Source organism: Urtica dioica, chromosome 11, assembly GCF_054948205.1.
Source record: "Urtica dioica subsp. dioica isolate 48M chromosome 11, U.dioica_male_clone48M_v1_H2, whole genome shotgun sequence".
NCBI lineage: Eukaryota > Viridiplantae > Streptophyta > Magnoliopsida > Rosales > Urticaceae > Urtica > Urtica dioica.
In genome coordinates this window covers 5,572,839-5,590,406 of record NC_142766.1, presented here as the reverse complement: position 1 = coordinate 5,590,406, position 17,568 = coordinate 5,572,839, and the positions used below count along the sequence as shown (strand labels likewise).

The window sequence follows — 17,568 nt, the reverse complement described above, 5'->3', positions numbered from 1 at the left end:
ATTGATGAAGTGGATCTTTCAACGTCCCCGTTCTGGGTCCGACTCTCCGGGCTCCCTCCGGTGTATGCCAATGAACAGAGTATCCGAAAAATCGCTGGACACTTTGGAGCCTTTCTGGGATGTAATTTGAGCATGAAGAATAGATACAACTCCTACGTGCGTTTCCAGGTGGAGATTGCGGTAACCGCGCCTCTGTTTCCCGGCTTCTTTGTTGATAGAGAGGACAAACCACCTCTGTGGATTCAGGCGAAGTATGAGAACCTGGGTCTTATGTGCTTCAGATGTGGATGCTTAGGCCATGAGAAGATGGAGTGCCCGAAAGAGGAAGCTCGAGTGATTAAAAAGAAAGGAGTGCCTGAAGTTGCTATGTACGACCCTTGGCTGGACTCGAAATCTAATATCACGAACTGCTTTGAGGTGGATCGTCAGAAAATAATACCTGGAAAACGCCAGTTCCAGGGAGAGGAGGAGGTCAGACCTGTGCAGATGGAAGAGAGGCGCGTGGAGCTCAACCAATCTGCCTCGTGTGGTGGACAGGAGGCTCACGCGATTCAAGGGACTAGAGCCACGACTCCCGATGTGACCTGTGATACAGCGACAAATCTGGTATCAGGCTCATAGCGATTTTCTTCTTTAGTTGTTGAAACCAAGGATCGGCCTATGAAACGGGCGAAATGAGTACAGCAGGTTGTTCCTTATGGGAATCCACTTTGTCCGCCTGGCCTCTCTGACAACCCCTTTAATTTGCACCGCCACGTTTGGCTCAAGAAAGATCTGCAAGTGAAGGGGAAGCTCTGCCTAAAGAGGGTTTACCCTGTTGTGTGGGCCTAGGCCCAATTTCTAATTTGGAGGATTTAAAGAAAGATGTAGAGCCCGGGAGGATCATCCCATCTATGGGGCCGGCCCATGAAATGATTAATGAAGGAAAAAAGGATTCCCTCCTTTTGGTTGGGCCTGGACTTGAAGTCAACGCTGCTGGTGTTAACAGTTCTACAAAGGAAAAGAGTGGAGGCCCACGTTTTAATCTAGACCCAAAGGTGGTGGCGAAAGTGAGGGAATCCTTCAGACTCGCCTTCACTCCTACGTCTCACGGACCAGCACAGTCGAAAAGCACCCCGCCAAGAAGCAAGACGAATAATGGCGATCGACAACGAGGCCAAAAGTCGGATTCTGGAAAGAAACAAAAATTGGCGGACACTGAACATCCTCTGGTGCCTAGAAATACTGGTATGGTCCATGAAACCGAAACTCCCATTATGCTCTCACCTTCGTTGCTTTCTCTACTCAGGGATACGGCTGAAGGTTGTTCTTCGACGACATCGGCAACCCTTGCGGAGCAAGGGCGCCGGGAGCCATGATAGGCGTTATCTGGAACGTCCAGGGGATTGGCAATCCCGGGACGATGGAGGCCCTTCGGTTCCACGTGTCGAAGCATAACCCGGATTTTGTGTTCATTTTGGAGTCTCGTATCTACGCAGCGGTGGCTGAAAGACTTAGAGTGTTCCTGGGTTTTGGGGGATGCTTTACGGTGGAACCGGTTGGGCGGAGTGGAGGTTTGATACTGCCGTGGAAGGAAGGGGCGAATGTTAGAGTCGGGTCGTTCTCCAGGTACCACATCGAGGCCTGGATGGTTACTAGCGGTGGAGTATCGTGGCGCTTTTTGGGTCTTTATGGGAACCCGGAGGTGCAGTTGAGGAAGTTCACTTGGGAGCTGCTGAAGCGAGTTTGTGAGCTCGCCCCGGGGCCCTTCCTGTGCGGTGGAGACTTCAACGAGATTTTGTTTACTCATGAGAAGATGGGGGCAATACGAGGAGCCCGGGGCAGATTGAGGCGTTTCGGAAAGCCTTAGATGTGAGCAATTTGCAAGACTTAGGGTTCGAAGGAGACCCGTTCACGTGGAGACGCAGAAATGGCAAGGATTTTACTTGGGAACGCCTTGATAGGTGTGTGGCGAACGCGAAGTGGTCCGAGTGTTTCTCCAAGGGTCGGGTGCGTCACCTCAATCTTTGGAGATCCGATCACCGGCCCCTCTTGCTCCTACTAGAGGGGGTGGATCGAACAGTGAGTAATACCCCGAATCTCCAACGTAGATTCATGTTTGAGGCTGCGTGGTGTGACGAAAGTGACTGTGGAAGAATTGTCGAAGAGTATTGGTCGGCGGATGTCCCCGCTGCCCTTCGGAACTGTGGGAAGGCCTTGGCGAAGTGGGGGCGCGCCAAGTATCGGAGCATGAAAGCGAACATCGAGAAACAACGATGAGTTCTTGAAGCCCTCAATTCCTCGACTGTGAATGCGGGTGTGGAAACGATCCGACGGAGGAACGGAAATTAGATTGTATGCTTGATAAGGAGGCTACTTATTGGAAACAGCAGAGTCGGATCGAATGGTTCAAGTGTGGTGATCGTAACACGAGCTTATTCCATCGAAAGGCCTCTATCCGTCGTCAGAAGAACAAGATCGCTGTAATTTTCGACTCCCACGGGATTTGGACCGAGGATCTGGAAAAAGTGGAATCGATCATTTCGAGTTACTTCACGGATATCTTCACATCGCAAAGGCCAATTCGGGAGGAAATAGAAACGTTCACGGGATGTATCGAGCCGGTTATCTCCAATGATCTAATGGACATTTGGTTAGAAGCTTTAGCAAGGAGGAAGTGAAATTGGCTTTCTTCAATATCGATCCCACCAAAGCCCCCGGGAAGGATGGGTTCTCTGGCTTGTTCTTCCGAAAGTTTTGGGATATCATAGGAGGGGACGTCACTCGGGAATGCTTGAGTATCCTGAACGAGGACAAGGACTTAGGGCACTTATATGACACATCCATAGTCCTCATCCCAAAATGCAAAGCTCCTACCCGGATGCAAGAATATCGCCCGATTAGCCTCTGCAATGTGATCTACAAAGCGGTCGCGAAGTGCATTGCTAGTTGCCTCAAGCCTACGATGCCATCGGTGATCTCGGAGAACCAAAGTGCATTTGTCGGGGACAGACAAATCACCGACAATGTTATGATCGGGTTTGAAGGTCTCCACACCATGAGGAGAGGACGGTTCGGAAATGGCCAATATGGGGCCTTAAAACTCGACATGTCAAAGGCATATGATCGAGTTGAGTGGTCTTTCCTTGAAGAAATCATGAAGAAGCTTGGTTATGACGAAAAGTGGGTCCGGCTTATTATGAAGTGTGTCCGGTCGGTTCGGTTCTCATTCATCCTCAATGGCGAAGTGAAAGGTGACATCGTGCCCCAACGAGGCCTTCGACAAGGGGACCCCCTCTTGCCGTTTCTCTTCCTTTTTTGCTCTGAGGGGCTCTCTGCCCTTTTCCGAAAAACGGAGTCTCGAGGGGTGATTAGGGGAGTACGGTTTGGATCCCGGGGTTTAGAGTTTCTCACCTCTTTTTCACTGATGACAGTTTGATCTTCTTCAAGGCCTTGGTGCATGAAGGGATGGCGGTCAAGCGTTGTCTTGAAGCATACGCGAATGCCTCGGGACAAGTGGTGAACTACGAGAAATCGGAGCTGTACTTTGGTCGGACTGTTAAAGAGGGACCTAGAGTGAGAATGGTGCGGGTTTTAGGCATGAAAGAAACACCGGGTCATGACCGGTATCTTGGCCTCCCAATGACGATGGGTCGGAGCAAAGCGGAGATCTTTCGGTTCCTCAAAGAACGCGTTTGGAAAAAAGTGAAAGGATGGAAAGGGCCTTTCTTCTCTATGGCCGGGAAATAGGTGATCATTAAGGCGGTGATTCAAGTGGTTCCGAGCTATGTCATGCAATGCTTCAAGCTCCCAAAAAAGATTGTATCGGACCTCCAAAGTATGGCGGCTAATTTTTGGTGGGGATGTAACAAGAAAAAGAGGAAGATGCATTGGGGCTCGTGGGCGAAGCTTTGCGATAGGAATGAGAGCGGGGGTATGGGCTTTCGAAACTTAGAATGGTTTAATCAAGCTCTTTTGGCCAAAAGTGTGTGGCGAGTGGCCAAGTCTCCGGAATCCTTGGGGGTGTTAAAAGCTTCATATTACCCGGAAACAGATATCCATCGGGCCGCGGGCTCTAAGCACGGGTCGAGCTTATGGAACAGTCTTCTATGGGGTCGGAAGGTTATTGAGCTAGGATCTAGATGGTGTATCGACAATGGTGATAGCGTGGAGGCCCGAACCGGGAAGTGGATTCCGAGACCGTGAAACTTTAAACCTCGGTTTGACTCTCGAATCCCGTCGGGAGTCAAGGTGTCAGGTTTAAAACTTCCGTGTGGTCTTTGGAACGAGGCTCTACTTCGAGAGTAGTTTTCGGAGACGGACATCATTGAGATTCTCAAGATTCATGATGGCTTGAGGGATCGGGAAGATGTGCTCGTTTGGAATTACACCGACGACGGAAACTACTCGGTGAAGAGCTACAGACTATTGAGTGACCTCCAGCCAGGCGGAACTTCGTCAAACCCGAGCCTGACGACTCGCTACTGGACTAACTTGTGGAAGCTGAAAATTCCGCCAAAGATCCGCACCTTCATATGGCGCTTGGCTAGAGGACGGCTCCCTTCCAGCCAGAGCATTGCTCGGAGAGGTATGATTGTGGACCCCAGATGCTCGAGATGTGGGTTGGCGGCAGAATCCAACTTCCACGTAATATGGAGCAACCGGAAGATCTCACCTCTTTGGAAAGCCACGGGTTGGTGGGCGGATATCAAAGAGAGATTCTCCGGGGATATGATTGGTTTCTTTATGAAAATGAAGGAGAGGCTATCAAGGGAGGACTATGATTGCTTTGTCGTGCTTGCGTGGAGTGCGTGGAATAGAAGGAATGACAAACTTTTCACAGGCCGACACCGGAACTTGATTGACCTTGTCAGTTGGTCAGCAAGTTTTTTGGACGACTATCGGCAAGCGAATCGATGTTGGAAGGCGAAGCCTTCGGAGGGCAGCACACTCCGACAAACCTGGTCTCCTCCTCCTGATGATGTGGTGGACTTATTGGTGGACGCGGCGATTCTAGCCGAACAGTACAGGTGCGGGGTCGGCGGCATTTTCAGATGGAGCAACGGGGAGGTTTTGGCGTCTTTTGCGTTCCCCTATGCTAGGCCTTTCTCGCCGCTGGTTGCAGAACTCCTCGCGGTGCTGAGAGGGATCAAACTAGCCATTGGAAGGGGGCTCCGGAAGATCATCATCCACACGGACTGCTTGACAGCGGTTTCTCTAATCACCGGAGAGCGCCGGAGCTGTTTGGAGGCTGGCGCGATCGTTGCAGATATCCGAGCGCTGTGGCCTTTTTTCTCAGTTTTTAATGTAAGTTATCATTCGAGGAATTGTAATTTTATTGCCCATAGTTTGGCAAAAAAAGAGTGCAGCAGCCTTTACAGACTTGGTTTGGGAGGAGAGTGTTCCTCCTGAGCTTTTTTCCTTTATCAAGGCTGATATGCCTTAATGACAGGCCTTGAGCCATTTTCCATAAAAAAATATTATAGATTCTGATCTGATGGTTGAGAGAAAAAGTTATAGAAATGAATATAGGAGAATAAGAAAATCGAGTGGTTTCCAATATCTCTTTCCTTCCACTATAAATAGGAGCAAAGGAGAACACCAAAAACATACGAAATAGAGCAAAATCCCCCCCCCCCCCCCCCTTTCTTCCTTCTCATTGATGGATGAATTTTGCTCTCTCTCTCTCTCTCTCTCTCTCTCTCTCTCCCTTAGAATTCGTGATTCCAATCCAAAAAACATGACTATGACCCAAACTCCTAATTCGGTGATCGTTATGAGATAACGAATGATCCCACATTGTATTCTTTGGAAGAATATGGTATCATCATTGGAGATCCAATCGACGAAATTCCTATCGTCGTTCCCGAATTTCAAAATAAAAAAGACAATACAGATTCATAAAAATTTAAGATTCAAGACTAAAGATCAAAGCTTGAAGATCAAGTAATTTGAGCTCAGAATTGGTTCACGAAGAACTCGAACAAAGTTTTCTGTACCTGAATACCAAACACGTAAGTATTCTGAAAATCCCTTCATCTCTTATCTATCGCATGGTTAAAATTGCTCTCTACTTGTTAGTATTCAATTAGTAAATCTAGATCGTTTATATAATCGTTTAATTAATTAGCTCTAGTATGGTAATTATTTATATTCCGTACGGTTATAGGGATAATAATTCCCAACATGCCATTATAGTGTCGTTTAGTAATGAGCTTGTAAAAGACATTGGGCATTTCTCATTCGTATTAAGCCTTTTCTTCAAACACTTCCACCTCTATTAATTGTGTTGTTTGGATCTGCACACATTTTGTTCGCTAAAATTGAGCCGTGTGGTGCAAAGCTTGTCTTCTTCACCATTGTATCTTGAGAGTTTAATTGTCTAATCCAACACTCGTGGAAGAGCAATATCATTTTAGGAAAATTATCCAATACTCATCAGCCTTTCCCTCCCGATTTTGTTGACTAGTAAGGGTAATTTGTATTGATTTTATATTTCAAAAATTAATTTTTGTATTCATATGTCTGCATTAAGTTTTATTAATATGTTAATAATAGTTACATGCAATTCGGCTAGTTATTATTCTCATAAAAATAGTCTTTTCGGCTAATAAATCTTCAGGCTGAGCCATGTTACAGTGCCACCCCCTTCTCTCCTCCTTCATTTTTGAATTCGAAACTTACTTAAATGAGAACAAAAGTAGTTCTCAAAATGTATTTTGAATACTCGGTCTTATAGATTCAATGTCTTTATTATATAGGGATTTAAACGCATAATCCGAACTGGCCGAGAAGGTTACTCGGAGTCCCGAGAACAAGATCCGTCCATCATCGAGTTCGAGTCAGGTAGACCCGAGAACTCATGAAAGTTAAGGAACGACTCGTTCACAAGTCAAGAACAAACCCTACCATGCAAAACTTTGAAGAAAAGAGAAGCTGATAGGTCAAAGACTAGTCAAAACGCTCACCTCGACGATTATGCCGAGGACACGAAGAACAACCACCCACTACACACGACCTTGGAGCGGTTATTTGATAATCTTCAAAGACATGAGACTGATCACCCCACGTACTCGACTCGAAACGTGTATAAGTAGAAGATGAGCTCGATGGAAGAGGGACACTTATTTTTCAATCACAAAGAATACAAGCCATAACTTTCACCTTTTCAGCACCCTCATTTATTTTCTTTCTTCTACAAGATTAGTCTGTAGTTTGGAAAAGTCTTGCCTAAACACTCGGAATCATCGGAACTGAATTCTCGGTATCTTGTGTCTTTCGTGAGATATTGTTGGACTAATATTTTAGGTCAACACTGTCCAATGACTCATAAGAGATATAATTATGAACAACATATATTTAAAAAAAAAACTGATAATACAAGGAGACTCATTCAATTAAGATAAAATGTATGAACTCAAAGAGACAAGTCTAAATTATATGTGCTATACAATTTCCTTCTCGGGGATATATAGCAACAAGAAACAGTTCGTATCCTTTCTCGCTCACAACCACCCAAAACGGAAAAGGACCTTTCCCTATGGGGGTAGAAAATATCATGATCGGGATTTCGGACCCAGAGCTAATAAAGCTTTGGACTCAAGTATGTCACTTACCACTAATTCCACATTGGCAAGACATCAACACCAGGACCGGCTTAACATACTATGAGGCCTAAAGCGAAATCTTTTAGGAAAAAAAAACTTAATTTTAGTTGTTATTTTTTTTCAATGAGAACATAATCTAAACAAAGAACAACGTACTTTTTTTAGATTATATCTATTTTTTCATATTTGTTTAATCTGAATAATACCATAATCAATTGATAATTTTTTTACCATATAATGGCTCCGTTTGACATAGCTTTGTTTTTTTTAAAAAGTGTTTTTTTTCAAAAATTGACAAGTGTTTGGTAAACTGTTTATAAAACAGTTATTACTGATAACAAAAGTTGATTTAGCGTTTGGTAAAATAAATATATGATAGTAAAAAGACTAAAATAGACATTTTCTTAAAAATTAAATAAAAATTATTAATATGTTTATTTATATGCATATATATATGAATAATATTTTTTTCTAAAAAAAATCAAAGAGAAAAATATATAACGTAACAAGACAAACTACTATTAGACTCCAACGGCCAACGACATTCCAATAAAATGCACAAATAATTTTTTAATAAGTTTCACTCTTAGATAGAAAAAAAGATGAGGCATAGAGAAAAATTATGTATCATGGTACAAAAATTTTCTCAATTTATGAAGGGAGATAGAATTTAAAATATCATACAAATGACTTAGAAATACTTTGTACGAGGATATTACGGTAATTTGTATAGCAAACTTAAAATCACTTTTTCTAAAAGCTAAGAATCCTAGTTTTTTCACCTTATGTACAAAATCTAAAATCGTTTTTGAAGTTTTTTTGTAAAAACAGTTTTGCCTTTCCTAAAAACAAAAACAGAGCATTTTTTTTTTAAAGGAAAAAACAGAGCATTTTAATCTCAACCAAACGCAACCAATATTATTCTTTACCTGTTTTCAAATCAATTTAATATTTATTGGCAATACACAATAATTAATAAAAAAAACCAAGATTAATTCAAATATAGGGAGCAAATTACACAAATAAATGAATAAAAAAAGAAGATAGATCCTGAAAATTATAATGCAAGATACAATAAAAAACAAAAAAAAAAACAAAAAAAAAGTTGTACTCAACCTATGCAAGTAAGTAAACTATATGGGCTTTTAGCTTTTTAATATTAGTATTTTTTGTGGGTTAAAACAATGAGCTAATTAGTAAACTATGTAAAGCTGCACGAACGCTAAACAATTTTCATTGAGAAATTGCCACAAATACTATCATCCCATAACAATTTTCTTATTTCTTATCAAAACTATAATTTGAACAAAAATATTAGTAAAAAGAAGAGAATATATATATATATATATGTATATATATATATATATATATTATCTCTTTTTACACTATTTTTTTGGGACACTTTTCTTCATATTTATATACCTATCATAAAGTATGGACCTAAAGCAATGACGATCTTCTTTGAGATTAAGTCGGCTTTGGTTGGACCCCACATCGGCTTCTCTTTCTTACTTTTTCAGGTCTAAACTAGACGGTCTTAGGCGGCGTGAAAACAATTAAGTCATTTGAGAGTTGATACGGCGTTTCAAAAACACAAAAAATGGAAGGCAGTACTATTAGAGGCTCACCATACGAAAACTTTCACTTCGGCCGGGCATGAAGGACTTTTCTATAGTGTATTTAAAGATTAAAATTGTGACAAACTAAAACTAGAATCGCTTTTTAATTATTATTACTTTGAATGACATATTTGTCCTTATATGGTATCTGTGAATAATATAGCTTTCAAAGGGTGTTTATGCAAAAATAGATAAAGAAGTAAAATTATAATGAAAAATAAAGAAGTCTGAAGGCACGCGCCGGTCTTAGCTTAGCCCGATTAATATATTAGAGAATATTTTTCATAAGAATACATATACAATATTCTTAGTTTACTCATAGACTACAGAAAATAAAATACAGACGGCCTTGATATTCTGATCACCAGTAACATTGCGAAAAAAAAAAAAAAACACTAAATGACAACAGCTAATTAATTAACTGGATTACGGGCTAGCAAAAATATAAAGCAGATAATGGATTAAAAACAGTTGATCCATGGAGTTTCATTTCAAGATATCAGCTCGATCTTCCTCTTGAACTTTAACAAGAATCTGGTAAACACCGGTGGCGATTTCATCAACTGAACTCAGCGTACAGTCTTCCTCCACCTGTCAACCCATCAAGTTCAAATAGTATCTATAAATCAACATACTCACCTGACATTGCGCCATACAGGAGCAAATGCTGAGAATTCTAAAATATAAACAAAATGATTTAATTATACCTTCACATTGAGGGAATAAAGAACGATTTGGCCATGGGTTGTGACATTGAGGTGAAGAACAGTGAGGCTCATGGTGTGAAGGGCTGAGAGCAGCTTCAGCAACTGCTTCGGCCGCCTTTTGGACCTTATCTTGATGCTGACGTGGCGCTCCACCATCATGACCTCCACGTCAGCCACGGCAGCGTGGCACTCTCCGGTGGAGTACTGTGGAAAAGTGAAGAACTCGGAGAAAGGCACAGCTTGTTCGTCTGATTTATCAATCTCCTCTAATTTTCCGACGCCCAGAAGCTGTGCTTTTTGCTCTAGCTCCTTCACGAAGTTGATCGCTCCGCCTATAATTGATGCCTGGTCGCCCTGGAAAACACCCCATACCAGATAATCACATTATATAGAATTCTGAACATGTATATTTTTAGTACATTTTTGCTTTTGCAGCGACAAACACCCATATATATATATATATAAATAAAAAATACACTATTACAATTGGGTATAAATAAGAGGAAGATTTTGTGGTACCTTCTGGACGAAGGAATGAGGCATAATGGATCTGAGGAGGGAGAGATAGTGGTTCATTTGCTTTCTGCGGTTACGCTCGACGGCGATGTGAGTCATTCTCTGGTTGTGGATGTCCTCTTTGTTCTTCTCGTTCCTCTTTCTCCTTCGCTTCCCACGAACACTATTACTCGTCTCGAAATGTTGCCCTACTTCCTCCGCCGAGAAATTGAGCTCTTCCACATCCGGTACTATCGACGAGGTCGATGCTTTCCAATTCTCCTCATGATGATGATTGTCTGCTTGGTTCTCTAAGATATTGATGGAATTGACTAGCGAGTGGTCTCGATCATCATGATCAAAGCTGAGCAGACCATCATAGCTCCAATCATTATTGCTCATGTAATAACTAAATGGATTTTGTGGGAATACTACAGCTTCTAGTGCCATTTCTCTCTTTACACCAAAAACAGCAAGTAGTAGTGAGAATAACTAAACCTCTCTCTCTCTCTCTCTCTCATTTAGCTATATGTCTCCTCTTTTAAATGAGAGATTTATAAGCTTTTTAAAAGGGCATATACTCATAGTCTAAATGACGTAGGTACAGCAAATGCTCACACGTGAGTTAAATAATAAAATTTAACTTAAATTTATCAGGGGTATAATTGATAGGGAAACATAGTTAAATCCTGAAAATAAAAGTGATACAATCAGCTGAATATTGGCATTGCATTCCACTGCGATCATATAAAACTATATGATCTGTCATGTTTTTTCTAACTGATTGACAGGAGTTTGCAGTCGATAAATCTCATCAAATATATGGTAAAACAAAGAGAGTTAAAAACGGTACGTTAATTACATATTAGTTATCTCAGTTGGCGACGAGAGTCTGAAACACATCAGGACGGAATATATTCTTCTATGTTTCTCCAGCTATATTAAGACATGCTATTATTTTTCTTACATCTAAATACTAATTGAAATGAATGGATTTACAAAATAGTCTAGGTTTTGAAAATATAGCCAAAATTTACAAAAATGTATACGTATCAGGATTCAATAATTCTTTAGGCAATATAATTAATTTTTTTAAAGTGGAAAATTGCTCATATCCAGCGTTAAAATTATTAATGACACTGTAAAATAAAAAAAAAATAAAAAAATTAGAACGTCACTTTGGACTTTCGCTATTTTGTTGAAAACATACCATTTAAATATTTTGCTCATTAATTAATTTCAAATTACTATTTTGTATAATTTAATAAAAGAGTGATGACATATCATAATATAAATTAAGAGGTATAGAAAAAGACACAAAAAGACAAAAGACGTGTATTTATTAGAACGTGACAAATTAGAGATTTGTGAACCCTAACTTTGTTTTTAAAGTCATACAAGTTAAGCCCAATAGAACCACGACCCGAATCAACTTATTATCCAGCAAGAGGCTCAAATGAATCTAATAAAGCACAAACCAACAAATCCCCGCATGGTTAGCAAGACTCCGAAGGACCATGAAACTTTGCAAAACGTATAATATGACGACCACAAGTTTGCAAGACTCTGAAATTCACTTGTTGAGCATGCTTTTAATGGGAACTGAAAATCGGTACACCATAATCAACGTTCAAAATGTCAAAACAAGAGAGACGGCGCGATGATTTTAAGAAAATAAATTGGTTCTCAACCGGCCAATCTTCCTTCTATTTTCGTACATGTCCCCAAAATTATATATGCCGAGCTAAAAGCTCAAAACTACCGAGAATGGCATGAATCTAGCATATAACTCCAAGTAAAAATAGACTCTAGGGTTATTAAAGAACAGAGCAAAACACTCATAAAGTAAGAGTCAACCTTCTTGATCATTACTTCGTAGAGAAGAGAACTTGGCGGGTCAAAACTACTCCAATTTTAAAAAAGTGTGATCACGTTTTTCAATCAATCGCCCGAGAACACGTACTAAGACGGTTAGCACAAATAAGACTCAAATAACAAATTATCACCCACTCTACGCGGACATGTGCAGTTACCAAATAATCGTTAGGTCGTGAGTGTGATCAACCCTGGAACACCAATCATAACCTCTATAAAAACTGAGAGGAAAGCGAGAAGAGAACATTTGTACACGCGCGCACGCACATACACTCATATACTTCACCTAATTTTCAGCGCCCTCAATCGTTTCTCTCTTTCTTTCTTTTTTGTTTTTTGTTTTTTTGTTTTTTTGTTTTTTACTAAATTCATGTATATTTAAAGACAATTTCGTTTAGTTCATTTGAGCCAGGTGCTTGCTGGCTCGGAATTTGTTTGCTCTTCACAGAATCATTGTTGTAAGACTTTTGTCAATAAATAGTACAAGACGATTTTTTGTTCTTTTAGACCTCAATACATCTCCTCTTTTAATGGATGCTTACTATTGATCAGCTAGCTCATCTCATCATAAATCAACTATTTAATACCATTTTCAGAAACCAATGGTTGACAAGATTTTCTCACTTCCTCCAGTATAAGGTTTTTTTTTTCTCTACTTTGTAAATAAAGCATGCATTTGAGTCACAGTGCTCACCTGAAACTCTTCACTGATTTTAACCGTTCATTTAAGTGTCTGCCTATCATAGCTTCAAGTGAAGATCCAATGAGAGTTGTCCAGTGATGTCAGTGTTAAACATCTATTTTGCGTCTAACAATCTCCTACAATGAATTTTAATGGCATGTGCGATGTGCGCCACTAATTTTGCACACTTTTGCACCACCCCCCCCCCCCCCCCCCCCCCCCCCCCCCCCAAATGTTTATATATATATATATATATATCATTTTTATTTCATTCTTACCAGTATAAAAACAATTATTCTAGCATCTAATACTAACACATACAATATTGGCATGAATTATTAATTTTTCATGATGAGGCCTTGACCAATTCGCTAACGAAGTTGGCTATAATAATTAAAAAAAAAAATTATTAAAAAGTTACATAGTTTAGTTCATGCATGTAGAAAGCTCACGGGATAACAAAAATGAAAAAACTTTGTAAAAAAAAAAATGAAAAAACACAAATTTATTTCCGCTCTGACAAAAAATTTAATAAAATGGATTTATAATTTACCCTTTGTTTTTCTTCAACGACACAATAATATAAGTTAACAACCTGAGCTTAAGTAAATAAGCGCTCATATCGTAAATATTGCTTCCACCAGTAAAACATAATATATATGAAAATAAATTGGCATAAGAAAACCAAAATCCTTAATAATTGTGATCATTTGAAAAACGCAAGTCCTCTGGATGATGACCAAATCTCTGTGACTGTAGATTATTAAATTCACTTTTTACGTAATGAATTGTCGTGGCCTTAATAATTATAATGGCTATGCGTATGTACGTATTAAAAACATGGATATAAGTATGAATCCATTTGAAAAATAATCAACTTAAATATTTGACATTGTTAAATAGTTAACGTTTCATAAATAGTCTCAAGATGACGTAGCTTTATCAGAAAATTTTATGATTTTCAAGTTTTTTCTCTTTTTTATTTCCGAATTTTTATTTAAATTTTGATTATTATTAATTCGACAGTTTATATAAGACAATTTTTTTTTAAAAATTTAAATTTTAAAATCTCTCTTATATTTCAAAAAATATAGCAATCATTTATTTCTGTATTATTCCGTCGATTCCTGGTAGCATATCAATAGCCAAACTATACGCAACAATTATTTTTTCTGATTTTATGTTCTTTAAAATCATAGTTCAAATTTATACATAATAATAGATATCACTACTACAAATACAGTCTTTCGGTGCGGATGACTTTTGGGTGCGACTTTTCGCACCTAAAAGTCGCACCAAAATAGACTTTTGGGTGCGAAAAGTCGCATCCAAAAGACATTGAAGCAACTAAAAAATTTCGCTGATTTTTTAAATTTGGGTGCGAAAAGTCGCACCCAAAAGTTCATTAATACCTTTGGGTGCGACAAAGTCGCACCTAATAATCAAGGTTACCTTTTCGGTGCGACAAAGTCCAAATGTTTTAAGCGGTCTTTTTCCCCCCTTTTGTATAAAATTTTGAGCGGTCAAAACATTGGGTGCGACTTTTCGCACCCAAAAAGGCTATTGGTGCGACTTTTCGCACCCAAAAAAGCTATTAGGTGCGATATGCTACCAGGTGCGACAAAGTCGCACCCAAACTCTAGGTCATGTTATAAAAAAAAATTCAGTCTGAATCGGCCACAAGAACACATTCTCTCTCTATCCTACTCTCTCTCTCTCTATCCTACTATCTCTCTCTCTCACATTCTCTCTCTCCAGCTCACTATATATATCTCGGCCACAAGAACAACTCGGCCATACCATCATCACCATCCTCTCATCTTCATCTTCTTGTCCTTGTTCTCCTTAGCACGCCACCGGCCAGAGACCGAGCCTCCTTGTGCGTGCGCTCCGACCGAGACGAGCCACGACGGCCGCGAGTCACCGGAGCACGCCGACCATGAGTCACCCCCGGGAAAAGGATGAGAGAGCACCGGGAACAAGAAATTTCATGAAATCAAGGTAAGAAAAGTTCTTACCCGAAATGGATTTTTGAAAAAATTAGGGTTCTTAGTTTTGATTTGGGGATTTTGATTTCTGAGCTTGGGTTGTGGAATTTAAGTGAGTTTGAGCTCGTTTTGGTGCTCGGATTGTATTTCTTGTGCTCGGATACGTGAGTTTGAATCGATTTTAAGTTCGTTGTGAACAGTCTCTGTAAATTGACGTGGTCAGATCAGTACCGATTTAATTTGGATTTGTTGATATCTTTCCTGGAAAGTAGACGTTATGGGCTTTCTAAAATGACCAAGAACGTGTAAATCCGTTGAGATTTGAGTGAGTTATGAATTTTTGAAAACAGGGTTTTAAAGCTGGGAATTCTGATGTGTGTTTGAATTTTTGGCCGAAAATTGGAAAACAAATTAGGGTTGAGGAATTATGATTTGGGGCTTTTAATTTCTGAGATTAGTTTGATGATTCTGGAGTGTTTTATGGCTCGTTTGGTGATGATTTTTTTCTTTGAAAGGGTTTCTTGGACCTGAAAATGAAGACATGGACTAGGAATCTGCTGACGAGGTCCATCACCATAACTCCGAGCCTCATCGTTTCCATTATCGGAGGCTCCAACGGTGCCGGAAGACTCATCATCATCGCCTCTGTTCGTTCTTCGTACCACTGTATTTATATCAATCATCACTTTCTTCAACCAAATATCTAATGTGCTTGAGTTTGTACAATTCAGATGATACTTTCGTTCGAACTCCCATTTGCTCTGATCCCGCTCCTCAAGTTCAGCAGCAGCGCCACCAAAATGGGGCCCCACAAGAACTCCATGTTTGTGAGTATTTTTAGCCAAATTAATCATAAACAAAAACCAAAAAACATACATTGTTATATATATAGGTTGATTAATAATATAAATGATACGTGTTTTTTTTTTTTTTCAGATCATAGTGGTGTCATGGATTCTGGGGTACGGGATCATCGGCATCAACGTGTACTATCTGAGCACGGGGTTTGTGGGTTGGATCATCCACAGCTCGTTGCCCAAAGGGTTGACTGTGTTCATCGGAATCCTCGTGTTTCCGAAAGACACGGTGGTGACTTTCGTCGAGCCGGAGAAGTACGAGCCGGCCAATCACTCGCAGATGGAAAATGGCCACACTGGAGTTGGAGCCATTCCATTCAGAGAAGACTTGGCTGATATTACTCTGCCTCACTAGTCTACTGAGTCAAGACTCAACAAAGAGAAGAGTGTTGTTCTTACTCTCATGTTTTGTTCTTATGCTTTTTATTTTATTATTTTGTGTGTTACAGATGTTTTTGTTTTTCATTTTCTTTTCAATTGACAAAAGAAATGTGTATTGGACAACGAGGTACGAGAGGCATGAGGGTTTGAAAACGATGTTCTCTTTTTTTTTTTATGTAATTAAATAATTGTATATTTTGGTCTCAAGAATGTAACATAATACCTTTAGGTGTGAACTTTTGGGTGCGGAAAAGTCGCACCCAAAGTCGCACCTAAAGATCTTTTTTGTACTAGTGTATTTACAAAATATCTACAGTTATTGACACGTATTAACAGATATTAACGCATTTATTATACGTTTTTATTTGAATATTTTGGGCAGTTATTCATTTAAATTTGAATTATGTTATGTGTTTAAATCTAGAAATTAATTATTTAGTTGACTTAATCGTATTAAGAGTTACTATTTCCAAAAATATAGCAAATATTTATTTTCGACATAATTACGTGAATTGTTGAAATCATATTAGTGCCCAAAATATAAGCAGCAATTACTTTTCTTGTTTCTTGCTCATATAATCGTAGTTCAAAATTACATATAAATTTACAATAATTTACAGTAATTTATAATTATTTACACATATTAATAGTTATTTTCAAATAAAAATTTACAATATTCAAATAAAAATCTTGATGCAGTGTCCGTGATCGACGAGATAATTTGCTTTTGAAGGAGAGTTTTTCGAACGTTACTGAGGCTCCTGCGATGGCGTTGGAGAAGGAAGAAGATTCGTCGGAACCGGCTAAGAAGAAGGGGAAGAAGGCGGTTGATGAGGTGAAGTAGATACTCTGGCGGACGCTACCGTTTGGTGTTTGGATTTTTGGGTAATAAAAATAAAAAAATCTTAATTTTTCAAATCGCGAAAATAAACCCAAAAAATTGCTCGAAAACTTTGAAGATCCAAGAAACAAACGCATCAACAACAAAAACCAGTTGTAAATAATAATAATAATAATAAAAAAAACAAACCTTTTTCGTTGATGATTGTTGATATCGGTCATCCAGCTAGTTTGGTTTTTTCTCTCGCTTGATTTTTTTTTCGAGAATGAAAAACCAAATGCGTGTGTAAATGGTTATATCATCAACAATTCAGTCTCGATTTTCGCAATATTAACTCCCCGATTTGTTATCAATTTTTAAAAAAATTTAAAATAAGAAAATAATAAGGTTTGGGCGAAAATTATTTTCTGGGTATATTCCTCAATTTGCGCCTGTAAATAAAATACAGTGAATTTTTATCTATGATTTACAAAAAATTGATTATCTAGTATTGTTAAATGTTTAAGTTTGTTATTTTTCTAATTATGTGTATAAATG

At 39.2% G+C, this 17,568-nt stretch overlaps 2 protein-coding genes across 2 annotated transcripts; one reads left to right on the top strand and one right to left on the bottom strand.

Annotated features, from left to right (window-relative positions):
• Nucleotides 1-9,429: 9,429 nt before the first annotated feature.
• Nucleotides 9,430-10,948, bottom strand: LOC149380840 (transcription factor bHLH94-like). Its single transcript, XM_089602128.1, has 3 exons — nt 10,432-10,948; nt 9,913-10,266; nt 9,430-9,796 (listed from the first exon to the last, which is right to left on the bottom strand). Exons 1-3 carry the CDS (start codon nt 10,855-10,857, stop codon nt 9,692-9,694), a joined length of 885 nt encoding a protein of 294 aa, XP_089458254.1. The 5' UTR covers nt 10,858-10,948; the 3' UTR covers nt 9,430-9,691.
• Nucleotides 10,949-15,414: 4,466 nt separating this feature from the next.
• On the top strand, nt 15,415-17,034 carry LOC149380839 (metal transporter Nramp6.1-like). The gene is made up of 5 exons (XM_089601219.1): nt 15,415-15,599; nt 15,684-15,779; nt 15,889-15,927; nt 15,976-16,163; nt 16,890-17,034. The coding sequence occupies exons 1-5, from the start codon at nt 15,486-15,488 to the stop codon at nt 17,032-17,034; spliced, it is 582 nt and encodes a 193-aa protein (XP_089457345.1). The 5' UTR covers nt 15,415-15,485.
• Nucleotides 17,035-17,568: the final 534 nt, after the last annotated feature.

Bases quoted from the DNA above. Each gene is read 5' to 3' on its own strand.
- LOC149380840 (XM_089602128.1), bottom strand. From the start codon at position 10,857: ATGGCACTAGAAGCTGTAGTATTCCCACAAAATCCATTTAGTTATTAC. The intron at 10,267-10,431 runs GTACCACAAAAT...GGTGTTTTCCAG, and splicing joins CTCATTCCTTCGTCCAGAAG to GGCGACCAGGCATCAATTAT. The intron at 9,797-9,912 runs GTATAATTAAAT...ATGGGTTGACAG, and splicing joins TTTATTCCCTCAATGTGAAG to GTGGAGGAAGACTGTACGCT.
- LOC149380839 (XM_089601219.1), top strand. From the start codon at position 15,486: ATGAAGACATGGACTAGGAATCTGCTGACGAGGTCCATCACCATAACT. The intron at 15,780-15,888 runs GTGAGTATTTTT...TTTTTTTTTCAG, and splicing joins CCCACAAGAACTCCATGTTT to ATCATAGTGGTGTCATGGAT. The intron at 15,928-15,975 runs GGCATCAACGTG...GGTTGGATCATC, and splicing joins TTCTGGGGTACGGGATCATC to CACAGCTCGTTGCCCAAAGG.